We start from the raw sequence: 25,662 nt of genomic DNA on the forward strand, positions 1-25,662 counted from the left end.
AAGAGCCGTCCCCCCCGGTTGGGCCCCACCCGCCGGCTGGTGCCACCGGGAGCCGTGGCAGAGTGGCAGGAGGATTTTGAGGTCCTTTTCCGGGAACCCCTCCAGCAGCGGTGCCTATTCACCGGTGACATCTCCGGGATGCCTGGAGCCGCCGTGGCCATCAGCAACTGCGACGGGCTGGTAAGCTGGAGGCTGGCGGGGTGGTTTGTGTGTGGTGCCCGTGTTTTGGTGTGGTTTCCTCTTAAGAGGTGAATCGTGGTGTTCTGAAATCTGATTTTTTTAGTGATGCTTTAGGTGTCTGTGCCATATGTTGCCCTTTAGCCCTTGACTGCAGCAGGTCCCTTCTCCCCACGTGGCACAGGGTGTTCTACCTACTCCATCAGCGTGGTCTGTGCACCAATATTTATTTAAAAGGCTTGGGAAAATTGCCAGTCCTGTGCCCGAACTGCTTCCTGCCCGGATGCTGTTACATCCATGGGCCGTGCCCAACCTCTGGGATGGGGACACATGCTCATGGTGGTGCTGCTCCATCCTTGCCCGCCTATGTTTTACCTTGGGACTGCTCCAGGAACTTTTCCTCTGCGTTTCCCACCTCTTAAATGATGCTGTGTGAGCTTGAGCACCTCCTGAAATCCTGAAAAGCTGACTGTAAGCTGCAGTCTGGCTCCCACCAAGCATCTTTTTGCAGGAGGACATCGGGTTTTTCTTTCTAATCACTCGCGGGCTCAGAGGCTCTTGGCTTTCTGAGCACAGTTCAGCATCAGTAACTTGGTGCCACAGCGCTTTAATTCCTTTAAATGGCTCTGTTACCTCCTTATCCCCGGCATCTGCTCTGCCTGTGGGTTTCCTACCTTTGATACGCTTGGGGAAGTGCTTATTTTTTAATACCCTTGGCCTGTTGCCCTTCAGATTTTCTTTGAGCCATTTAAATCTTGTTTATGTGCCAGCATTTGCTGTTTTCTCCCGGTACCACTTAAAGCTGCTGCTGGGTTGGAAGAAATGTCTTATTTTGTGCCTTAAAAAAATTTTTTTTTAGATATTTCTTTTTTAGTTGCTTTATTCTGGGAGTTCCTTAAGTCAATTTTGGCCACCAGCACAAACAATTTGGCATTCCTTTCTTTTTATACAGCGCCTGATGTTACTGTACAAGCAGAAATGATAGAGCAGCAAAGCTAGAAATACCTATTTTGCCTACATATAGGAATTAAATTTTTTTAGCACATAATCCACACCTTTTGAAGCATCCTTTTGGGAATGGGCTGAGGCTGTGAACTTGCAGACATTTCTCTGGGACATGGATCGCACTGGGGATGATGAATGTGGGCAGGCTTGGAAGCTTTAAAGGCATTTCCTATGGACCCAGCAAATAGTGCTGAGTTTGGAACAGAGACCTGGATTTGAATCGTGCAGGTTCTGTTGCAGATCTCATTCCCTTTGGCATCATGAGCAAAGGGATGCTGGAAGCGATCAGCAGCTGATCCGTGTACTACTGTGGCATAGTTTTGGGGAATTTTCTTGCCCAGAGCCCACTCTATTGTTAGTGTCAATCCCAAGCGGGCTTTAATTTAACTTTCCAGGCTTTTCTAGGCTTTAGCCCCAAGTTTTCCCATCCCAGCCCCTTGCACACCTTGTCAGTTGTCATTCTTTTTGCCCGTGTTCCAGCTGGGTTAGGATGTAGCTGGTACCACAGGATGCTTTTCCATGTGGATTTATGCAGCCATATCCTGCTACCCATGGTACCCCAAGCCCACTCTCTTAAGCCCATGTAAAGGAAGAAGTGGCTTTTCCCCCATGATAAGGATTTGTTGGTTTTTTTTCTGTTTCCTGCAATAACTTTATTGCTTGGTGGCCAACAAGCCAATATCCTGGCTTCAGCCAGGAATTTCACGTGGTCTGGTGAAGGACATGAGGCTGAGGGGACAAGCAGGTGCTCTGCCTCCTTCCACAGTAGAGTGGATTTTGTGATACATCCAACGTCACAGTTGGTTTCTCTTTTCCATGGGTTTTCTGGCTGTATGGTGCTCTGGCTTAAGTGAGTCTGACAGCTTCTATCTGCTCAGGACCCACCTGCTTTGGAGGAGTGGGGAGATCAAGAGGGTTCCCAAAAAGCAGTGAAAAGAGCTTGATTTAGGACATGGAGCAAGGAACGTAACCAAAACCTGGTTCTAGGTGTGGATGGAGGGGAGGATGATGTTAATGACCCATCGGAGAAGCAACAGAGCATCTGGGAGGGATGTACTTGGTCAGGAATGTTGCTAATGGGCTGGAGGAAACTCTTCCATAAGCAAGGGCCCTGGAATTCCTGTGGACTTCTGCTGGAAGTTGTCCACGAGCTTTGGAAGGGGACTGTGGCTTTTTCATCCCGGTATAGTGCGCGTGGGAGGCACAGGGCCGCTCTTGGCCACCAGTTCCTGGTCAGAGGAAGCGCTCCGGGATGCTGCGGATGAGGGCTGTGTACACAAAGAGATTAGGCTGTGTATAAACGGAGACTGAGATTATAAATAACGAGAAGGGGGTGGGGGCTGGAAGAAAAAAAACCCAACCCAGCTCTTGAAAAAGAGAATCCACACAAAGTCTTTCCGAAATCCATATTTAGCCATGTAAGTGAGCCGATCCCTTTCCCAGATGCCAGACTCATGGCACCTTCCACGGCTGTCATTCGCTGCGGGCATCCACGCGTGAGAATCCGGCCTTTCATTTTTTTGCAAGGGTGTCTCGTACCAGGGAGGGAAGATGCTGTCGCCCATAGCATAATTTCAAAGCTGATCTAAGCCACCAAATTCCTGACTGGTAAAGTAGCGTTAGGCAGAAATCTCCGCTGGCGGACACGTCTCGCTGCAGTGGAGGCATCCCAGATTTTTCCTCGCCGGCTTTAGCAGCATGTGGTCGACCTTGCTTCCTTCCTGCTTTGCTGGTTGCAGGGATGGGTGAAGGATTATCATCCACAGACACCATATCTGTGGGCCCGACTTTTCCCTGGGGTGATTTGCCGTAGCCCTGCAAACTGTAGAGCCAGCGTTTTCCATCCCCGTGGCCCTGGCTTGCTTCAGATGGGTGGCAGCAGATAAGCAGAGCACAAAAGCCCTCAGAAACAGTAATTAATAGGAAACAGAGGGAGAAACAGCCCTCCAAAATGATGCCCCACTGAAAAAAGTGTGACTTGGTCATCCAGGGTTTTCCTTGCAGTTCCTGAGCTGTAGGGTTAATTTTGGGGAGAAAAAGGGTGCGAAATGTCCATTTGGTCACATAGATCCCACTGGATTCAGCTGGTTTGGGTGTTACATGGGTATGAGGGCTTTTCTCCCAGGTGATAATCCCAAGTTTTGGCAGTGAGATGTAAAACAGGCCCTGTTTGGGCTGAAAACCCAATTAATTAATTAATTAATTAGCACTGAGCATGTGTCCATGTCCTCACTCCACCAGGAGCTACATTTGAGGCCTGGCTCAGGTCACCTGGCAAAGCCTGGTCTGTAGCCACCCCAAAAACCTCTTGCCTGGGCACGAAGAGCAGGGAGAAGGAGGCGAGGAAAGCGAAGTGTTGTGTTTGGTGGGCTGCAGAGCCTGTGCTGCAGAGAGGCACCAAAATAGTGATGGAGCAGCTCTAGGCCATGCCTGATGCCCTCTGGATGGAAGGGGAGCACTGTTATCCATGGTGCCTGTGTTCACACTGCCTGGTTTTCTAGGACTTTTTGTCCAAATTAAGTGTGAATCTTGTAGGAAAAATACGCACTATGCACGCAGCTGTATTTCCCCCTCCTGTTAGCTTCCCTGGCCGAGGGCAGCAGCTTTATTAATTTTTCCACGTCTCAGCTCTGTTGAAGTGTCAGAATTTCCTGAATTCCTGTGGGAGTTGGAGTTTTTTACCCAGTGGTGGAGGAGGAGTTTCTTACCCGGGTCCTGGGGGGTCCCCCTTAGTGAGGCTGGAGTTCATCTCTCCCTTAGCCTGGGGAGACACAGGAGAGCTGGAGAAGAGATTTCACCCTCAGTGAGCTGGCAGGAGTGAGTTTTCCCTCTTTCCAGTGCCACTGTCTTTAAAGGGCCATTTTCTAGTTTGAGATTACCTTCATTGAGAGCTGCAGACAGCATCTCATGTTGGAAAGAGCAGCGATGATTGTCCCACCAATCGATTTAATGCGATTTGGTAGTATTCAACCAAATTAAAATCAACGGTGGGAAGCACATGACTAATCGATCACTGAGGATGGGATTGGAGTCTTGGAAAAAGCCCAAGAAAAGCTGAGTGGGACTTTTTGGGTGCCATCTGACCTTTTCCTTCTGCCTCTCTGCTGTTACAACCCTCCCAAAATGCTGAAACACAACCCGAGCCGCTCCTCTTTAAGAGCAAGCAGGTCAGTGCGTGCCTCTTGCAATGGTGTTTTCTGGGTTGTTTTGGTTTTTTAATTTATTTTTGTGAACATCAGGGTTCACAGGTGCTGCAGCTTCTGTTTCATTTCTTGGGCTGCTCTGATCAGATGGGCACACAAATCCATGCGTTATCGCCTTTGCTGTCGGTCAACCCCGGAGTCAGCGGCGCGTTGCATCCCACCTTTGGGAGAAAGTCTGGGCTGCTTTATTCCTTGAGCCAGATATAATTAGTCACGAGCTGTAGAGCAGCTCAAACCCAATTGGGCTGCAGCTTGGGACCAGGCTCTTTCACATTTTAATCCAGCCTTGCCCCAGTGCGGCGGCACGGCTTTCCTCCGGCCGCCTGACTCAGCAAGTCCTGGCTTTCACCCTAAACCCATAAACCGGCTTTGGGGTGCCTGGTCCCGGCTGAAACGCCCCGTGGCAGGGCTGGGAGGGGGTAGTGGTGTCCCAGCAGAGCTCCTCCTGGGGCAGGGGCTGCTTCTGCTCCTTCTCTTATTGTATAAGAAAGAGCGATGGCTTGGAACTGGAAATTAGGAGAACTTCTTCATGGAAAGGGTTGTCAAGCCCTGGCGCAGGCTTGTGTTCCCCGTCCCTGGAGGGATTGAAAAGATGTATAAATGTGGCACTTGGGGACGTGATTTAGTGGTGGCCTTGGCAGTGCTGGGTTAATGGTTGGACTTGATGATCCTGGAGGGCTTTTGCAGCCTAAAGGCTTCCATGATTCTGTGCCCTGCCCCATCGTCATGGCCTTGCCCAGCCATTACTGAACCTGACTTGTGGTTTGACTCCTTGGCTTGTTCTCTGCCTCATCACCACCACCCTGCCTGATGCCCCAGACTCCTGGTTAAACCTGGCTGTGCTCTCCATCTCCTTGGCTGAGGGTGGGGTGACAATCCCTGGCTGCCCTGGTTTGACCTGGATGTCTCCTGTGGGAAGGACCTGGGATACATGTGTCAGGCAAGGACTTGGATTCCTCAGGAAGGAGGTAAAACAAAACCAGCCAAAACCCTGCTTTGCAGCAGAGTTGAGCAGTTAATAAAACCCAAGTGGAGCAGGAAATTTGATGGAATCCAGCAGAGCCAGGTCGGCCATTGCCTGATGAATCCAATGGGACGTGAATGTGAAGGGGACCCAAAGAGCCAGGCAGGTCTGGAAGAGCCCCAGCCTCTGTCCAAAATACATCTCTGTATATATTTTACTTTTATTTTATTTGATTTGATGAAAACCGTTCCAGCACCCCAACACCCTTATGAGGGCTTCGGTGGGTACATGCTGCCAAAGGCTTTGCTCCAGGAACAGATCCATGTGTTCTGCCGGCGCTTTCCAGGCAGCTCTTCAACAGCGGGCAGCGCCGGAGGAAGGAACGCACGCGTGCGCCATGGAGGGAGCTGGGAAAAATGCCGAGCTGGGGGGGCTGCCCATGGGATGGAAGCCAAATCCTGGTGATCCTTTTCCTTGCCCGAGGTCTGAGCCGGCCGGCACTGCAGGGTGTGAGCGCTCAGGCTGATGTAAGGGGGATTTGATGGGAGCTTGGTGTTAATTAGGAGCAGGTCGGTAGCCAGGACAACATTTCCAGCGATCTTTGCCCTGTCATTCATCTTTCCTGTGTTTGGGAGGTGGAGCTGTAATGCTTTCCAGCTTCTGCTCTGACAGGATTCCCCTGTGTTAATTCCCAAGCGCTTCATGGGGCAGAGGGAATGGTTTCTCTTTCCTTCTTGTTGCAGCTCGTAGTGTCAGTGAAACAGCAGATATCCTAACTGGCACCATAGGAATGGAATGGGGTGGGTTCAGGGAGACTTAGGAGTGTCTTGGGAGCCCCTTCAGCCTCATATCCCTGAGTTCAGGGTCCGGCACAACTCATGGATGAAACAGAACGGAGTTTTGTAGCCATATAAAGACACAACTTGAATTGCAGCCAGGTGGTTTTTTTGTTGGTTGGCTTTTCCTTCCTTTTTTTTTTTTTTTTTCTTCCCATCTACAGGAGAAATTAAGGGTTGTCATGGATGAACGTGGTAACAGAACCATCCCGGTGTCATGGAGTAGGATCAAGATGATTTGGGATGCCTTTCCCCTTTGTGTGTGCTCTGCATCAGTCTCTAACTATTGAGTGTGTATGTTCCCCTGCACTCATATAAAACCACACCTTTCCCCCCCCCTTTTCCTTGTTTCTTTGTGGAGTCCAGGCTGGCCTGATTCGGACAGACAGCAATGAGTTTTTCATCGAGCCCCTGGAGAGGGGCCAGCAGGACACGGAGGAGCACGGGAGGGCCCATGTGGTCTATCGGCGCTCAGCCATCCGGCAGGATGGTGCTGAGCCGCGCCACGACCTCCATCCCGAAGGTAGGTGCTGCTGGAATCCAGTCTTTCCCAGCAATTGGTAATGAATATTTCACATAGGGAGAGGATTTCTCCTTCCATGAGCCCTCGTACATCTCACCTTGTGGCTTTAGGCTGGGTTTAACTGCCTGAAGTCGAGAAGAAGGAAAGGAGATGCTGGGCTGGAGGTGCTGCAGACTTGTTTTGATCACCTCTGTGTTGCTGGGCTGGAGGTGCTGCAGGTGCTGCAGACTTGTTTTGATCACCTCTGTGTTGTGAAAGGAGAGTGGTGAGGCACTGGAAGTTGTTACCCAGAGAAGTTGTGGCTGCTCTGTCCCTGGAAGTGTCCAAGGCCAGGTTGGATGCAGAAGTTGTGGCTGCTCCGTCCCTGGAAGTGTCCAAGGCCAGGTTGGATGGGGCTTGGAGCAACCTAGGATAGTAGAAGGTGTTCCTGCCCGTGGCAGGGGGTGGAACAGGATGAGCTTTAAGGTCCCCTCCAGCCCATACCACTCTGTGATTCTGTGATGATTCTATGAAATGTGGCATGGATTTGACTTTTTAACAGATCATAGAATCGTTTAGGTTGGAAAAAAACCTTTAAGGTTCTCAAGTCCAATCATTAATGTGTCTTTTAGTGCTGGTCTTCACAATTCAGAGCCATTTCCCCACCACAGAGTGAGCTGGACCAGCAGCCAGCCGGAGCTCAATATCCTATTAGAGTTAAATCTCTTACCTATTTTCCCTCCTGAATTTCTGCTTTTGTGGAGTGTCACTGTGGTGTCAGGTCACCTCAAAGGCTCTTTCTTTTCCTGCCCAGTGCCCGGTGTGCAGCTGGGTGAGCTCCCAAATTCCCTGGAGCAGATGACGGAGCGGTTGGGGGACGCGGAGCGCAAGCGGCGCCACGCCAGGAAGGATGACTACAACATCGAGGTCCTGCTGGCCGTGGATGACTCGGTCGTGCGCTTCCACGGGAAGGAGCACGTCCAGAACTACGTCCTCACCCTCATGAACATAGTAAGGCTCGGCTGTGAGGGATGTGGGTCCCACCCTTCCCTGGGTTTAGTGCTCTTCTGATGCTGCAAATCTGTTATCCTGGGAAAAGAAATGGGTTTGGGAGGGGGAAGGGCGGGCTGTGCCTTCACACAGCTGGCTCTGGCGTTTAACAGCTGCGGGAATTGGAGGGATGGAAAGCAGAGCCCTTTGATGTTCATCTCCATCACCTTCCCCTTGCCAATGACAGGGTCTGGTGTGTTGGCCCTGTCACTGTCCGTCACCTGAGTCCAAAAGTTTCTCCTGGCTGAGACCATTTCCTCCTTGTCACTGAAGTCTCATCAAATGCTAGAAAAGAGAATGGTTGTTGCTTACTTAGTTAGAAAGGAGGATATTTGTAATTTGTTTTGCAGTGATGATGTTCATGATTTATTCTGAATACTATTTGTTGGTAGAGGAAATATTTTTATAGCTTTTCAGAAGCTTTTTGGAAACCTGTGCACCTGGATAACCATTCAGGACATGTTTGAAAAGGAGTTTAGAGCAGCTTTACAGTTCCTCCACATCTCCTCATTCAGAGACATGGGGCAGCCTGTGCTGGTTCCCTATACCCCTTTTCATTCCTTTTTAAGATAAAAACATCCGTATTCTCCAAGTCCTGAGAGACATGGAAGGACCAATATTTATTCATCCACCAGTCATCTTGAGGGAGGTTTGCTCCTCCAGCACCTGAATGTCTGCAAATATGGTCTGCGCTCAAGCGTCTCTTTGTCTCTCCCAGTTTCGTTTTGTTTTCCATGCTTTATCCTCGCCTCTATTTATTTATTTTCCTTTAAGTGCTCTTTTACACAGTGATGGAAAATATTCGAAAGGCTCAAGCAGCTCTGGAATAACCAAGTTATAAAGATGCTTTTGGGTGGTTGGTTGTTGGTTTGGCAATTATTTCTGCCATATGGCTGGCTACGAAGTGGGGGAAGGATTTGTGGGATTAGAGGATGATGGGGTGAAGGACGAGTAAAGTGGCTGGTCCCAAACAGGGAAAATGTTGAAGAAGCAAACGCCTTCATCACGATGTTTTATTCTCTGGAACGTTATCCGATGCTTGTGGTTGGATGCTCCCGGCATCACTTAAATTCACTCTCTGAAAGTTTCTCCTCTTGGCTTATGAAATCCTCCTGCCAGGGGGAAGCCACAGGGTTCCCTGCTCTGCCCTCGGGCTTTTCCCACGTTACGGGGGTTGGAGATGATGTCATTTTTCCTTTCCGATCCCGGGGAGGGGGGTTGGGGTGGGATGGACATTTTGAGCGCCCGGGGATTGTCAGCTCTAATCAAAAGGTCGGTTTTCAGGCGCATTTCATGGTTCCTACCCCGCGGGCAGGACTTTTCAAGGAGTGAATGCGCGGGATGCTGCGCTGGGAGAAGGGAGGACCCGCCGCCTATTCAATTAAAGGTGGCGCTGGAGACTTTAATTGGGGGGGGTGAGGGGGCGCGGAGAAAACCCCAGGATAATGCAGGCAACAAATACTTCCCCGCAAGTATTATTTCCTTCTGTATATTCTCCCCCCACCCCCTTCCCCTTCTTTCTTTCTGGTTTTTAGTGCATTTTCTTGCCAGCTTTGTCGTGACCTCCGTCCGCCTCCTCTTCCCTTGGCGCCGCCTCATTTCCTTACCGGCTCAGATTGCCTTAAAACACCCGATTCAGCAGAAAAAGGAGAGTCCTGCTTTCTGGCCTGGGTGGCAGAGGGAGGGAGAGGGGAGGATGCCGGGGGGCTGGCGGGGAGGAGCCTGCTGGGACCACACAGCTGAACATTAATCCCATTAGCTGGAGGCAAAGGGAAGAAGGAGAAGAGGCTTGGCCAGCCCTCTAACGAGGAAAGGACTTATCGAGCTGGGCTGGAGTATGTCAGGGACACAACTGAGGAAGTTTTCCTGACTAGGAGCTCTCCTATCAAGATATATCCCAAGGAAAGGGGGCAGCGAGCTTGGAAGTTGATGATAAACTTTCCTGGCTTTTTCTGAGGCCTCCACTGAGTGCCGAGGGGGCAGTGGGACACGTATCCCTTCCCAGCGCTGCTGTAGGTAGGGTCCCAGGGCTCTTCCCAAGACACAAAACCATTTATTAGGAACTCTGTGTCAGCTGAAGCTTGGTGATAAATGATTTGTCACGGAGATTTTCTTTTTTTAACGAAGCAAACCCCACAACCCTTATTTCATTGCCAGAAATGTGGATGCTTTTCAGTGAAGGGCTCTGTGTCCATCCCGGGAAGCTGACATGAGGATGACTGCTCCTTTTGTGCACCTACGAGCTTCCCTGCAGGCAGGAGCTTCCCTGCTAGCTCCCAGCCTGCATTCCTAGCCTGCCCTTCGCTTCTTGGCTGGGGTGCTGCACAGGAATTTGGGGTCAGGCTGGAGTGAGTGGGAAAGGCACAACTCCCCCTTTGCCATCAGCCACTGAGCGTATCTCTGCTCCGAGCTGAGCGTGGCTGCGTCCGCCTAACCAAAACCAGTCTGTTGGGCTCTTGGGATGAGTGTTTGGTGATGTGGTGCCTGTGGAAAACCATTCCCCTCTCTTGCTTGCTGTCTGTGGCAGGGATTGTGATGTTATGGAAGGAAAATTAGGATCCCCCAGTCATGGTGACTGCTGAGAGCAAGGGCTGGGAACCAGGAGGGGATCCAGCACCCTGGAAAAGGAAGAGGAGAGGAAATATTTAGTGCTTTGCTCTGCTTTTCAGCCTCTTGCATTCAGGGAGTTGGGCTTCTTGGTCTTCTCCTCCAGGCTTCCCACTGCTCATCCGCGATCCTTTCAAGTCTGGGGATGGCTCCACTTGCAGGGGAGAAGCCAAGCTATGTCTGTGTTAAACCTGGTCCTGGTCTTAACTGGTTTCCTGGGATTTTGTCAGATATTGCCTATGATTTAGTTAAGGATGCAAAGGTACTTGGTGTTTTCCCATTGTTTTGGGTTACTAGGGAAACCCCATGAGTCAGAGCCCTCTCCAGGCTGGGACTTGCCTGGCTCCAGCTGAAATTATTGTTCCCAAGGGCAGAGCAACAGAGTGCTACTGAGACCCCACAGAAGAGAAGGTTTGGGAACAAAAATTAAACCTTCAGCTTTGATTTTAACCTGTGTATGCTTTTTTTTTTTTAGGTGAGGGGTTTATGCGCCACTTCCTTGCTAACTGGTAACAACAAAAATACCTCTGATGTCTCTCATGTGTCCATGTACTTTTCTCTACCCTCTGTATAGGCTTACGTGTTCGTTGCTGGATTTTTGGGACAACATGCCTTGTTTTGTAGAGAGCTCTGACAAAATCTAGTCTTGCCCTCCTGACAAATCTCCCCTTCCTCTGTTCCACCCCACAGAAAACGTGGGTCACAGAGGTGACAGTATGCATCCCTACAGGGGATGCAAGCCCAAAAATGTAGTAAGGGGGACTTTTCCCTCCCTTCCTAACCCCCCAGCCCCAGCAAAGAGGCTCAGGGTGAATCCACCAGCAGGAAAACCAAGCGAGGGAATAAAAGAAAGGAGTTTAAAGATGACTTGGCTGTTCCGAGTAAGCGATCCCGGCGTTTTGAAATGTCAGCTATTCTGCTGGTTTGGCAAATTCTTCTCGTGTCTCTCCCTTTGTTTTCCTTCCCTGAAGAACGGCGAGGTCTAGACCTCGTTGCCAGTGCGGTTTTGCTGTCGGGATCTCACGTCTGGGGCTGCAGACTCGGGGCTGGCCAGAGGTTTGCAGGGATTTAGCGAGGCAGCCTTCCCTGCTCCCAGGTTTTAATGTTCCTTTCACTGTAAAGCATTGCCACCGTCTCCTCAGTGTTGCAGGGCTGCAGGGAGTCCTGTGGGGTGGTAGTTCCTGCTGGTTTGCCCTTAACTCACCACGAGCCTTAAAGGCTGGGCTGTTTATAGGTGGAAAAACTCCATTTTACATGAAAGAGGAGAGCGTTCCCTGCTAGGTGAGAGTGTGAAACAGGCTGAGCATGGATAAGAGGGATAAGAAGATCTTTATCCCATGGCTTCAGGGATGTGGGCCCCTTTACTGTAGCCTTTTGCTGAACAGGTATCTTTGGGGGAAGGGATTTCTCTGAAGACACTGATTTGCTTAATGGCCTCTGCAGAGGGCAGGGGGAGTTGTGCCAACCCTGCAAACTGCTCTCCAGGTGAATTTCCATTTCCAAGGTGATGCTCAGCCCCTCCAGCTCCATCCCCACTTCTTCCACAGGCACTGGAGCACTTGGGGGAAGCTGGCCCTGCTGATGTTCCCCCCCTGCCCCAAAACTTGGGGCCTGCAGGGCAGCAGCCCTTGCAGCCACCAGCACCGAGCCCTTTTGATATGATTTTTTTTTTTTCCCCCCTCAATCAATTATTTATTTCTGGCTGTGAAGGGAAGTCTGTAGCCTTGGGCAGTCTGGTTCCACATCTGCTTTCTGAATTAACCCTAACGGCCGCTGCTGAGCTGGTATCAGTTAGGTGCAGATCCCTGCCTAAACCCTGGACTAAACAGGGGCTGGGGTTTAGGTTAACTCTTGGTTTCAGAGGCTGGAGAGAGGGGGTACCTGATCCCTGCGAGCTGGAGGACAGTGGGATTTAGCACTGCTTTATAAGGAAGCTTTATGGAATTAAATACCATCTTGGAATAATACAGTGGGATCTGCTGAGCATCCTGCCAAAACGTCCCATGCAGCTGGGAAGGGAGGGGTCTGTGCTGCTCCTCTTGATGCTCCCAGTCACAGCAAGGTCAGGTCGTGGCTGCTAGAGAGGTCCCTAAGGCAGGAAAGTGGCTCATCCTGATGGATTGAGGGGTCCTCAGGAGCAGGCAGCAAGCAGCAGAGCACTGGTGGATGACCACAGAATCCTAAAATCATGGAATGGGTTGGAAGGGACATGAAAGCTCATCCCATTCCAATGCCCTGCCATGGGCAGGGACACCTTTCCAACCTGGCCTTGGACACTTCCAGGGATGGGACAGCCACAGCTTCTCTGTGCCCGGGCCTCACCAGCCTCACTTGCCTCAGTTCCTTCCCAATATCCCATCTAACCCTACCCTCTGTCAGTTTGAAGCTCCAGCTCCTGGCAAGTGCTGGGGTGAAGGAAAATGCATGAAGATTTGGGAAAGTGAAGGCAATGGTTGTGTTTCCTGCCTTGTTCCCTAAACCATCCCCCAGGTCCATCTCTGCATCTCTTCAAGCACAGTTTTAATTTCTCCTTCTCTCCCCACTTTCCCACCCTGTCATTACCAACATTATGATGTGGGGTTTCTCTGGGATGCCAAAGCCTCCAATATCCTAAAACCCAGGGCTGAGCCTGATGTCCCTGGGGAGTTGCATCTCCTTGCTGGGCTGGATCCTTCACACTTGAGTGGGTCTGTAGGTCTGAGTAATGTTTGCAGCTGCAACACTGCATGACCTTCCACCCTTCTGTGCACATCTCCAAAAACATAGGGTTGGGATCAGAAAAAAATCCATCATATTCTCATTATTCTTACAAAAGGGGGAGGGTGAAGGAGCATCCCAACCACGGGAAGCAGGGATGAGCTGTGGGTGGGTTGACCAGCATTATCTTTCCACACTGATGAATAAAATACCCCACGGCTCTCACAGCTTCTGTATCCAAAGGGATGCATTAGGGGGGATGGACTGTCAGTTTATTGATTGAATTTTTTATAGTCGATTTTGCTGCATTCAACGCTTGGGATCTGCATTAGCTCTCTGCATGGCTCAGAGGCACCCCATGGGAGTATTGGTTGTCATGGGGAGAAGGTTAACACTGGGTTTTTGGGCTTAAAACTGGCCTGAGTGGGTATTTCAAATGGAATCCCAGGCTGGAAATTGGGGGGCTTGTAAAACACACCGGGGAATGTCTGACTTGGATTTGGGCAGCAATAGAAGGATAGTTGTCACCCAGCCCTTGATAAAAGATTAAAAAAACTCAAAGGAGTGGAGGAAAAAGTAGAAAAGATCCATAAATCTGACTTTATAACCTTCATCTAGTCTGGAAAGCTATGACAGAGCTGAGGCAAATTATTCCCCCCCTTGGACAAAGCTGAAAATGTATGTTTTAATTAGAACATGAATTCTAGCCAATATTAAAAATGGTCTTAATTTGGTCTCCTCGACTTCTGCAGTGAACCCCCATTTGTGGAACTGTTAATTTGGAAGGCTTTTTGGGAAAAAGAAAGTCCCATTCGCAAAAACCAGGGTTTTTTTTCTTCCCGAGGCTGTGTTTTCCCACATGCTTTGCAGAAGGTGCAGGATCTTACATGGCTTTGTGATTGCCCACTCCATGCCTCTCTCCACGGCCGGGTGTCACCGTGCTCGGCACTCGGAGACCTTTCCCATCTAGATGTCCTTTTCTCATGGTAGCATTTAGGAGTAGAATTTGTTTATTCATCCTGGAAACGCAGAAGGAAAAGGTTATAGCCATTTATTTCCTCTGCAAGGTCATTTTTAGTAGCCGACGGCGTTACGAGTCTCATTGACTCATGAGCCCTCCCTGTTCTCTTCATTGTGTTGGCTTCTCCCGGGATTCCTGAAGCCGTAGGTCAAGTTTGACTCACTGATGTGACCGAGGAAAGCCCTGGCTTTGGGGAGAGGCAAAGGTTTCTATCAAAAAGCCATTTTTCCTTTGGATACTGGAGTCTGAAGGATTTCCACCCCTCTGAGGGATTCATACTCCAAAGGGGCAATGGCTCATTGAGAAATGTGGTGGAGGAAACTCAGCCCTTGATGGAAATGGGTGGTGTCATTGACCATCTGAGCCATTCCTGGGGAAATTTTGACTTATTCCAGATTGGCTTTTTGCCTTTGTGCTTTTTACACATGGGAAAATGGGGAAAAAAACCTCCCACACTGCAGGTGGGAGGAGGGGGATGAGATCTTTGCATCTGGTCTTGGAAAGCCGGGAAGGGTGCGGAACGCGGGAGCGTGGAGGACAGGAGGGACTTGAGAGCTGGGATGGCCTTAACTTCTTTCCTGTTGGATTTCCCTCCCTTCTTCAGGTGGATGAAATTTATCACGACGAGTCCCTGGGCGTTCACATCAACATTGTACTGGTCAGGATGATCATGGTGGGATATCGTCAGGTAAATCCAGCGCTCGGATGTGGCGAGCAGGAGATGCTCTAATATTTATTTAGCACTTAGGTAAGCCCTGGTTTGGGAAAACGTGGCAATTGTCAGAGCCCAAATGACAACTGTGCTGAGCAGGGGTGAATTTGAACCCTCCTTAGCCAGGTTTTTGGGAGCTGAGGGTCTGGATAGTCCCCTGGCCTATGAGGCTCTCAGGGAGGTGGTGGGTGGCTGTGATCCACTGTTATCTGCTTGCTCTAGGATGTGGGAAAAGCCGCAGAGGCTTCCTCAGAGCTGTGTAAATGATGGGATAAAGGTGGCTTCCCCCACTGAGAGGAGCTGGATATCAGTGCGGAGAAGCCGTGGTCAGGATCTCCTTGACTTGGCTCCCTGGCTGTCCTGTAGCTCTCGTGTGGCTTGGGCATGGCCAGGAAAAGCGTGGGAAGGTTTCCTGAGAAGTTTTCATGTGGTTTCTCAGGCTGCACTTACTTTTTAAGGCTTGTTTGAGCACAGCAGCCAGATTTTTCTTTAAAAAAGTGTGATTTTCTGTACTTTTTTGGGGCAAGCCCCTGTCCCACAGGAAGTGTTCTAGCAAGGGTGTTAATGACTCAACACGGTGATGTCTGTGTGTGTGTGTGATCCACAAATATGACCAGTTAGGTCTTGGAAAAAAACTTCCTTATTATAGAGTATGCGTGGCTGGCAGAAACACAACACATCTTGGAGATCCAGGGATGGTTCTGAGGAGCATGGATGAGGACGGAGGCTGGCCCATTTTTGGAGGCTTCTATGGGACCAGGAACATCATCTCCACCTGAGAAAGCCAACAACCTGTCTGGCTTCCTCCCAGTGACATTTGTGCTCTGGGCTGGAGGATGATCTATGGGGGGGAAGGAATTTGGAGCTGTGGTGATACAGCGGGATGGGAACTGCCGGGCTCTGTTAGGGGTGATTTATCATCCCCAAAGCCGGCTCTGGAGGCAGCTGCTTTGTCCAGCTACATCACTTCTCAGGTTCAGGGGACGATGTAGGAAATAACGAGCAGGTGTTTGAATCCGGAGCGGATCTCAGCTCACCGCTGTTTAGATCTAATGCTTCCCAAGCGAGTCCTCCTGCAGCTTCTTGTCTCCCGCTTGGGATAAAACCTCTTTGGCTTCCAGGGGAAGGGCGGCATCTCTTCCTTTTCCTCCCAGCAGTGAGTTTTCCATTCTTTCTGCAGTCAGTCAGCCTGATCGAGCGGGGGAATCCATCCCGGAGCTTGGAGCAGGTGTGCCGCTGGGCGCACTCGCAGCAGCGCTCCGACCCGGAGCATGCCGAGTACCACGACCACGCCGTCTTTCTCACCAGGCAAGATTTTGGGCCTGCAGGTATGCAAGGTACTGTATTTGTCTCGATCAGGTATGTGCAGTTTGCTGGGGGAAAAAGCCAGCAAGGGGAGAGGATTTCTTGCAAGCACAGTCTGTTTCTTGGCCAGTGAGGTCCAGAAAAAGGTTATAAAAATTGGTATTTTTTTCTTCACATGATGAAGAAGAAAGAGACAGAGAATTAATCCAGAACATCAGCCTGGATGGATAAAATATATTTATTTATTTATTTATTTATTTATTCATTCATTCTCCTGCTCTTCAATTTTATTTACCAGTCCTGCCCTTGGCCCAAAATGCCTTAAAAATATAAAAATATGGTTAAAAAAAGGTTAAATACCACAGGAAGCCCCATGGGGACAGTCAATTTATTCTGTCCTCCGGAGGACCTTTAAAGCCTGTTTTTGTATGGATTTATTTCTTGGACATGGGAGCATTCAATAAACCGTGGGCCAAAGGGGAAGTTTTACTGTAGGGATCTCTCACCCTCTTGGTGCAGAGGTTGTGCTGGCATGGTCTGAGAAGTTGGAGGCCTTGCTAATAAAATTTTCAGGCAAAGCTACTGGTGTTTCATGGCTCCATTAGGAAAACAGGTGCTGTGGTGTTATCACAAGAGGTGACTTCTTCCAGTTCTGAGCCTGCTGCTTCCAAATTGCTGTCTCCTCCTTTCCACACTGGTGGCCAGATCTGGATTTCCATCAGGAGGCTCCATTTGATGCCATGAACGGAGTGGTAACGTCACCCTGATCTGTAGCACAAGTCCTCCTGGTGTGCACAGGAGGAAGGAAAGGTGGAGAAGGAAACCTGTCCTGACTTGGATTACCTCCCTGAAAAGGATCTCCCTCAGTAGGAGATGAACCTCAGGAGATATGCAGCTGGAAACCCTCCTGAACATGCTGTGGCCACTAAATAGCAGACTTTGGGTTGTGCCAAGCTGGTGACCTGCCCTGGTCTCCTTGTCCAGAGTCACACGGGTGAAATACCAGGTTTTGTTTCGTTTTTCTAGACCCTTCCTGGCAAAGTGACTGTGTCCAAAGGCATTTGTGAGAGGACCTTTTTTGGCAGAAGGGGAAGACTCCCTGGGCTGCCCCTTGGTGGGAAGGAGTTGTGAGATCGATGGAGTAGCCCTGCTCTAGGGGTGCTCATTCCAGCTCCTTCCTGTTTTCCCTGCGGATCTGGCTCTCTGCTCATCACACATCTCTGGGATGGATGTTTCCTTTCTGCAGAGGTCCCCATGGCTGCCGTGTCCTTGCCTGGCTGCGCTGCATGGCACGAGGAGCTCCTCATCCACTGGGAGCTTCCCGCTGGTTGGGCTGCTGGAGTAGTAACACTCTGCTTCCTCTTGCCTCTTTTCCTCAAAGTTCTTGCGGATCCCCGACACCCCTGTTGAGCTCAGGGATGCGTGGAATGAAGGACCAGAGTGTGGCACCACATAAACCCCACCCTTTGAAAAGAAAAGCAGTGGACAGATGTGTCGTAAATTATTAATTGCTGCTGTAGAAGTCTTGTCAACAGCCAAAGAGTTTCCATGTCCCCCCACAGTGGGTGGCACAGGGGGTTTTCTGGCCTGGCCTGAAGGATGCTTGTGATCAGAATTAAATATTTTCCAGGTAGTTACTTCTCACCATCATTCTCCTGTGGAGAACCTTTTATACTCCTTCCAATTCTTACTGGAGCCTTCATTGCAAAAAACTGCCTTCGTGAGCATCCACCTTCTCATATTCCTTTGTCCCATTTTCCACAGCTTCTTTGGTTGGGAATTTATCCAGTTTTCATCCTAGACAAAATACATTTGCTCTCCCCCTCTAGAGCAAGCTTCCCCCATCTTTACTCTTTCTTGTGGAATGTTTCATGGGGGAAACAAAAGTATTTTCAAATTATTTATCCAGGGCTTGATTTATTATTGTATGGTTAAACCCCATTATGGGTGTGACTTGGTGTGGATCAAGTATCCCACGAGGATGGGGGGCTCTGTGGACCCTGTGGTTTGTCCAGGGTGGGTGTAGGGATGTGCATCTCCCTCCGCTCATCAGCACCCCTCTCCTGCTGCTGCCCACTCTTGGCTCATTGAGCTCTCCTCTTCCAGCATCCCAATCCCCAGGGCATGGTTATCCAGCATGGTCCTGCCCTGCTTTTGCCTCTCTGACCTGTAAGTCCTTCCTTCACTAACTCCCTTGATGCCAAAAAGGGTCAGCCTTAAAAAAAACAACATACTTTAAAAAATTTGGGGAGTAAATTCTGGAGTGTGCCAACGAGTTAATCGAATTGGGCAGAAACAAGGCGAGAAAGAAAGGAAAAGTGACCAAAATGGAGGTGATGTGTTGCTGCCTGGGCGGGGGAAGATTTCCCCGCCCACAGCTGCCCCACTGCACTGCACTTGATCGAGGGCTGGGGTCCTGGGGCCGAGGCGGGTGCATGTGCGTGTGCGCCCCGTGGGGAGCAGGGCTGGGGTTTTGGCAGGGCTCTCGGGAGAGCCTCGTGCCTTTCCTTCTCTCTCTTTTTCCTTCTTTATTTGTTTTAAACGGAGAAGAATGCGGGGGATGCCATTCCCAGGCTGGGAGGCGGTGGCCACCCACGCTGATAGGGTATCGTGGATGCTGTTTCTGCTCTCGTGCCTGCCCAGGTGCATTGGCACAAGGGCACAGAGGTGCCAGCAAGCTCCAGAGCAACCTCTGCTGGCTTTTGGCACCAGGGTGGTCACACTGGTGAGCAAGTCCTCGGGCTGCCATCCAAGTGACCTGGGCAGCCCCTCCTCTTCAGCGCCTTCCCCTCTGTTTCCTCCCCTGTTGCAGTGAAGCCAGGTTATGTACTTGTGGGGGGTTTTTTTCTGAATTTTTCATTTTTTCCCCTCCTCTCTCAAAGGTTTTCTCTCTCCTCTTCTTCTCTGTCCTTTCCCTTCTCTCTTTGCCCCAGGCTACGCTCCGGTGACCGGGATGTGCCACCCTCTCCGCAGCTGCACCCTCAACCACGAGGACGGCTTTTCCTCAGCCTTTGTCGTCGCCCATGAGACCGGACACGTGTAAGTGATGGGGGCAAAGCGGGCTGCGGTGGTGCCCCTCTCTCTGCAAAGGGGGCCTTCTGCTGCTGCAGGTGTAAATCTCTTGGCACTTTCCCGTCAGGTTGGGCATGGAGCACGACGGCCAGGGCAACCGCTGTGCCGATGAGACCAGCATGGGGAGCATCATGGCGCCGCTGGTCCAGGCCGCCTTCCACCGCTACCACTGGTCCCGCTGCAGCAAGCAGGAGCTCAACCGCTACATCCAGTATGCCCCTTCCAACTGGGAGGGGATGTTCTCCCTTCAGACTGTGGCTGGTGGCATTTTGTACCCAGAGATGCTCCCAGGGCTGGAGTGCCTCTGGAGATGGGCTGGAAGAGCTGGGGGTGTTTGGCCTGGAGAACAGAAGGCTCCAGGGAGACCTTGGAGCCTCTTCCAGTGCCTAAAGGGGCTCCAAGAGAGTGACTTTGGACAAGGGGGAATGGCTTCCCACTGACAGAAAGTAGGGTTAGATGGGGTCTTAGGAAAAAATTTTTCCCTGTGAGGGAGGTGAGGCCCTTGCACAGATTGCCCAGAGAAGCTGTGGCTGCCCCTGGATCCCTGGAAGTGTCCAAGGCCAGGTTGGATGGGGCTTGGGGCAAACTGGGATAGTGGAAGGTGTCCCTGCCCATGGCAGGGGGGTGGAACTCTATGGCCTTGAAGGACCATTCCAACCCAAACCGTTCCAGAATTCCATGATAATTCAAATTTCTCAATAGCTGAATTTGGAGAGTGGCCTGGAGCTGAGGGGTGGGGTGCTGGAGGGAAATCCTCTGTGTCTGACTCTGCAGCTCCTACGACTGCCTCCTGGATGACCCCTTTGAGCACCAGTGGCCCTCATTACCTGAGCTGCCGGGAATTAATTATTCCATGGATGAGCAGTGCCGCTTTGACTTCGGTGTGGGCTACAAGACGTGCACGGCGGTGAGTACAGGCTGTATGGCCACGCCGTCCCTCCTCCCCGGGACCCCCAGCCAGCCTGGCTGCCACCAGCCTGCTGGTACTCGCCACTGCTGTCCCAGCCCGGCTCCTCTGTGCTCCTCAGTTCCGCACCTTCGACCCCTGCAAGCAGCTGTGGTGCAGCCACCCGGACAACCTCTACTTCTGCAAGACCAAGAAGGGGCCACCCTTGGATGGGACCGAGTGCTCTCCTGGCAAGGTAGGGGCTGGTCCTGCTTCCTGTGGGAGGGATGTGTCCAAGGGCATGATGAAGAGCATCTTCCTCCTGTGCTTTACCATTTCTGTAGAGCTGTGGGTGCAGGAGGGCTCTCCACTGGTGCTGAGCCCTTTGGAAGAGGTGTGGAACTCATTCCTTCTCTTCCCTTCCAGTGGTGCTTCAAGGGCCACTGCATCTGGAAGACGTCGGAGCAGCCTTACAGCCAGGATGGCAGCTGGAGCTCCTGGTCCAAGTTCGGCTCGTGCTCCAGGACCTGTGGGGGAGGCGTGCGATCCCGCAGCCGGAGCTGTGACAACCCACCGTATGTTTGGATTTTGCCTCCCTCCCTTTTCCCAACTGGAAGTGGCCGCGAGCCAGAGGCTCCTGGCTCTTCCCCTTGTTGGCAGGGATGGGGACATCTGCTCCTGCGGGAGCTGTGCTGTGCCTTCAGGCACTGACCTGTGTTGGGGTTGAACACCATCCCCTCTCCAACACTCTTACAACCCACTGGATTTATTTTCCAGCCCAGCATATGGAGGGCGCCAGTGCCCAGGATCCACCTATGAGTACCAGGTGTGCAATGCCGAGGAGTGCCCGGGGCCCTACCAGGATTTCCGTGCCCAGCAGTGCTCCAAGCGCAACTCCTACTACACCCACCAGAACAGCAAACATTCCTGGCTTCCCTACGAGCATCACGACGGTGAGTGATGACAGGTCCTAGCAAAGAGGCGGTAGCCCGGTTCCTCCAGAGGAGTCTGCCCTGGTGGCCGTCACCCTGGGATGAAGACTGTGCCAGCTGCACAGATGTTGGGTGGTGGGAAGCTCCTGAGCTGGAAACTGTTGTGCAATAAGCCAACTTCAAGCAGCCAGCTTTCCAAAGTCACAGAATCATAGAATGGTTTGGGTTGGAAGGGACCTTAATGATGATCTCATTCCAACCCCGCAGCCATGGCAGCAACACCTGCCACTAGACCAGGTTATTCACAGTTGGAAGAACACTTCCAGGCATGGGGCAGGCACAGCTTCCCTGGGCAGCCTGTGCCAGTGCCTCACCATCCTCTGAGGAAAGAATTTTTTCCCAATACACTGTCTAACCCTGTTCTCTGTCAGTGGGAAGCCATTCCCTCTTGTCCTGTCACTCTGAGCCTTTCTTCTTGTCCAAAGTCCCTCTCCAGCTCTCTTGGAGCCCCTTCAGGCATTGGAAGGGGCTCTAAGGTCTCCCTGGAGCCTTCTGTTCTCCAGGCTGAACACTCCCAGCTCTCCCAGCCTGGCTCCAGAGCAGAGCTGCCTACTTGCATTACAGCTTCGTGTAGCATGTCCTGTCCTTCCCTTAATTTCCTGAGTGTATACTGGGCAAAAGTGCAGGCTCTTGAGCAGCAAATGGACTTGGGAGATAAGCCACATGAGTATCCTGGGCTTTGGAATTGTGGCTGTGCTCAGGGGTACAAGCTGAGATGGGTTTCTGTCTTCACTCACCCTAATGTATTTCCACAACCCCTTTTGCTCCCCTGCCTCTCTTTTCTTCCCCTTTTCCTTTGCTGCAGATGCTCAGAAGTGTGAGCTGATCTGCCAGTCCGAGGGCACGGGAGATGTGGTGTTCATGAACCAGGTTGTTCATGACGGGACCCGCTGCAGCTACCGAGACCCCTACAGCGTCTGCGTCCGGGGCGAGTGCGTGGTGAGGAGCTGTTGTGGGACTGTCCCTGTCCTTCCTCTGGCCAGGAGAGAGCTCAGCCCCTTGGGGACAGGTGTTTTGCCCCTGGGGACCGAGCCCATATGCAGCAATGGGAGCGATGGGCTGGGCTGCAGGGCTGTAACCCCGGGCTGGGCTGCAGGAATGTAACCCCAGGCTTGTCCTCTCCTCCCCTGGGTGCCAGCACGTCGGCTGTGACAAGGAGGTTGGCTCCCTGAAGCAGGATGACAAGTGTGGGGTCTGCGGGGGGGACAATTCCCACTGCCGGACGGTGAAGGGCACGTTGGCCAAGACCCCCAAGCAGCCAGGTGAGAGGGCTGGGTGGGCTTGGAAGTGGACTCACGAGCTGGATGGGTTCACGTGTCCATTTGGAGAAACCTGCTCTCATGGGAGCCCTGCAGCCAGGACTCCCATCACCTACCTCTTCCCTCCATCCTTTGTCCCTCCCTTTCAGGTGCTTTGAAGATGTTTGAGATCCCAGCTGGAGCAAGGCACCTTCAGATAGAAGAGATGGAGCCAGCATCCCACAGCATCGGTGAGCACGCCCTAGTCCACCTCTCCCTTCCCCCTTTCTCAACCCTTTTCCGATAATTCCCACCAAAAAGGGTCTTGTTTAGGTCATTCCAGTACTCCAAAGTGAGTGACCAGAGGGAATGATACTGAAAATATCTCCTTTCTCCTCCAGCTGTTAAGAATCAAGCCACGGGGAACTTCATCCTGAATGCCAAGGGCAAAGAAGCCAAAAACCAGGTGTTCATTGAGATGGGCTTGGAGTGGGAATACACTGTGGAACAAGGCAAGGAGAGCCTGAAAACCAGTGGTCCTCTGCACGAGGCCATCAGTGTCTTGGTAAGCCTGGCTGGCACATGTGGGGCTTGGGGATGACTGTCAAAGACAGGGGAGGTGGTCTGAGGTGTGATGTGGCAGGTGATGGAAGGGTGTGGGGCATGTCATTAAATCCAGGGAATGAGCCAGCCAAAAGCAAAGGGTGGCAAACTGGGTGAGGGAATGGCACAAGGACGTGTTGCTTGGGCACTTGCCTTTGAGTCCATCTGCATTTTGCTCTGCAGCAATTGCTTATGACTCCAGATCCCATTTTAGTTATGCTGGTATTTGGGGAGTTAGGGGTTGGGCTTCCTGGACATGCAGGGAATGGCAGGTCTGTGCTCCCATCCATCCCTGTGTTCATCCCCAGTTTTGGGTGTAGGCCACCTTGCCATGTGGTGCCTCTCCCACGGCATCATTCTTCCCCCTCTCTGACTGTTCCCTCTGTGCCTGCAGGTCATCCCTCAGGAGGAGGAGGCGAGGAGCAGCCTCATGTACCGGTACATCATCCACGAAGACCTGCTGCCCATGATTGGAAATAACAATGTCCTGCTTGAGGAGATGGATTCCTACGAGTGGGCCCTCAAGAGCTGGTCCCAGTGCTCCAAGGCGTGTGGAGGAGGTAACTTTCTCTTCCTAACAGCCTACTGGGCATGCTTGGGGGGATACTTGGATATGGTAGAGGGTGTGTGAGCCCCTCTGTGAGGAGTGAGGCATCTCTGGTAAGGAGAAATTAGTGCAAAGCAGTTTAATTGAGCATTTTAGCCAGATTTCTTACAGAAACAGGCTTATGTGATTGTGTGTGCGTATCTTTGTCTATCCGTGGACCTGCTATGATTTTTTAATTTGTTGGCTGTTTTTAACTGGATTTGAGCCAAGAAATAGTGATTTTGAAGATGACCACTACTAAAGTGTGCACAGAAGTAGGTGTGGGGTTTGCTGATAAAAGCCTCATTTCCATATGGCCGTTGGGATCTGACCCTCAGATCATGGGGAACACCTTGTGCTCTGGGAATCAGAGTGGTTTGGGTTGGAAGGAACCTTTAATGGTCACCCGGTCCAAAACTCTGCCATGGGCTGGGACATTCTCCATGAGCTGTGTGCACCCCACAGCAGCCTGGGGGATGCCAGGGGGGTCCAGCAGCCACATGAACATCCTTGGCAAATGTTGGGTCTCACCTGAGTGGTGACATTCCAGAGTGCATATCCCAGTCGGGATGCAGCAGAGGGGACCTAGGGGAGAACCTGGAGGGACTCCCACACCCATCACCTCACTGCCCATGCTCTGCCCCCTCAGGCATCCAGTACACCAAGTACGGCTGCCGTCGGAAAAGCGACAACCGGATGGTGCATAGAAACTTCTGTGACAGCAGCAAGAAGCCGAAGCCAATCCGGAGGCGCTGTAACCTCCAGGAATGCTCCCAGCCCATGTAGGTCCTCTCCATGTGGCCTGAGGTTCTCCCATCCCTCTTGGGGGGGGTGGGGGGAGGGGCTTGGGGTCACATTGGGAGCATTTCTGATCGCTTGTCAGCGTGAGCATCACCTCAAATGCCTTCTCCATGTCCATCTTCCTGCCCTGGCAGGTGGGTGGCCGAGGAATGGGGTGCCTGCAGCCGCTCCTGCGGGAAGCTGGGTGTGCAGGCGCGGGCGGTGCAGTGTGTGCAGCGCCTGCAGGACGGCACCAACCGCACCCTGCACACCAAATACTGCCCCGGGCAGCGCCCCGAGACGCGCCGGCCCTGTGGCCGCCTGCCCTGCCCTGCACAGTGGAGGACAGGAGCCTGGTCCGAGGTGAGGAAGCCCCCGGAAGGAGGGGTATGGGAGGTGGGTGTGAAGGTCAGGTGCTTATAGGGGTCATGGAGTAGAATCCTAGAATGGTTTGGTTAAAATGGAGCTTTAAAGGTCATCTAGTCCAACCTCCTGCCATGGACAGGAACACTTTCCATTAGACCAGGTTTCTCAGAGTCCCATCCAGCCTGGCCTTGGTGGAGATAAGGATACAAGTGCCACTGATATTTTCACAGAATCCTGGAATGGTTTGGGTTGGAAGGGACCTTAAAAGCCCATCTCATTCCAACCCCTTGCATTGGTCAGGTCACCTTCCACTAGACCAGGTTGCTCCAAGCCTGGCTTTGAACTCTTTCAGGGATAAGGGTACAAGAGCCACTGATGTTTTCACTGGCTCGCTGAAAATGAGAGAGGGGAGGGAATCCCTATGCAGAGAGCATGGGGGTTTGGGAGACAGGGAGAGAAACCCCATATGGGAAAGCAATATCCACCTGAGGAATTGTCATCAGCACATCCTGGGGTGCTGTTGGGGTGTGGGGGCTGTCCCCATGCCGTCACTGACTGCCTGTCCGTCTGTCTGGGTGCAGTGCTCGGCGACCTGTGGGGAAGGCGTCCAGCAGCGGCAGGTGGTGTGCAAGGGCAGCGACAGCGGCGCGCGCTGCGAGGGTGACAAGCCAGAGGCCATCCAGGGCTGCCATGTGGCCCTCTGCCCGGGTGAGAGGAGGGAGGAGGAGGAGGTGGCACTGGGATGGGGCACGTGCTGGTGGGGATCAACCCCCATGAATGCCTCCAACCCATTGTGGCTCTAGGGGATGCCAGCAGGCAAGGTTGGGTTGAACGCCCCTGATGCTGCTGGCAGTAAAAAAAACTCAAAAGCCAGACAAAATATCTCCCTTCTCTGCTCTCTGCCCTGGCATTGTCTGGTTTTGGGGTTTCTGGCAGTTTGAAGATGCAACGCACTGATGGAGATGGGCACCCTCAAATTTCTCTTGGGTGGGGTTTGAGTGGTTTAAGTGCTGAGCCAGCCAGGTGCTCCTTAAGGGATTTAACTTTTAAGGAGAGTCCT

The 25,662-nt window shown here is 51.8% G+C and overlaps 1 protein-coding gene across 1 annotated transcript in view; it reads left to right on the forward strand.

The window, feature by feature from the left end:
- The first annotated feature begins 8 nt into the window (after positions 1 to 8).
- Positions 9 to 25,662, forward strand: part of ADAMTS14 (ADAM metallopeptidase with thrombospondin type 1 motif 14) — a 29,423-nt gene continuing 3,769 nt past the window's right edge. The window contains exons 1-19 of the mRNA XM_017736596.1: positions 9 to 180; positions 6,552 to 6,708; positions 7,502 to 7,698; positions 14,667 to 14,750; positions 15,955 to 16,111; positions 19,013 to 19,118; positions 19,219 to 19,362; positions 19,926 to 20,058; positions 20,180 to 20,293; positions 20,464 to 20,612; positions 20,815 to 20,990; positions 21,835 to 21,968; positions 22,168 to 22,291; positions 22,438 to 22,518; positions 22,669 to 22,832; positions 23,265 to 23,430; positions 24,106 to 24,238; positions 24,392 to 24,599; positions 25,184 to 25,310. Coding sequence (XP_017592085.1) covers positions 139 to 180; positions 6,552 to 6,708; positions 7,502 to 7,698; positions 14,667 to 14,750; positions 15,955 to 16,111; positions 19,013 to 19,118; positions 19,219 to 19,362; positions 19,926 to 20,058; positions 20,180 to 20,293; positions 20,464 to 20,612; positions 20,815 to 20,990; positions 21,835 to 21,968; positions 22,168 to 22,291; positions 22,438 to 22,518; positions 22,669 to 22,832; positions 23,265 to 23,430; positions 24,106 to 24,238; positions 24,392 to 24,599; positions 25,184 to 25,310 — 2,596 coding nt within the window. The 5' untranslated portion in view covers positions 9 to 138. The remainder of the gene's footprint in view (positions 181 to 6,551; positions 6,709 to 7,501; positions 7,699 to 14,666; positions 14,751 to 15,954; positions 16,112 to 19,012; positions 19,119 to 19,218; positions 19,363 to 19,925; positions 20,059 to 20,179; positions 20,294 to 20,463; positions 20,613 to 20,814; positions 20,991 to 21,834; positions 21,969 to 22,167; positions 22,292 to 22,437; positions 22,519 to 22,668; positions 22,833 to 23,264; positions 23,431 to 24,105; positions 24,239 to 24,391; positions 24,600 to 25,183; positions 25,311 to 25,662) is intronic.

The sequence above is a fragment of the Corvus brachyrhynchos genome, unplaced genomic scaffold (genome assembly GCF_000691975.1).
Source record: "Corvus brachyrhynchos isolate BGI_N302 unplaced genomic scaffold, ASM69197v1 scaffold66, whole genome shotgun sequence".
Taxonomy (NCBI): Eukaryota; Metazoa; Chordata; class Aves; order Passeriformes; family Corvidae; genus Corvus; species Corvus brachyrhynchos.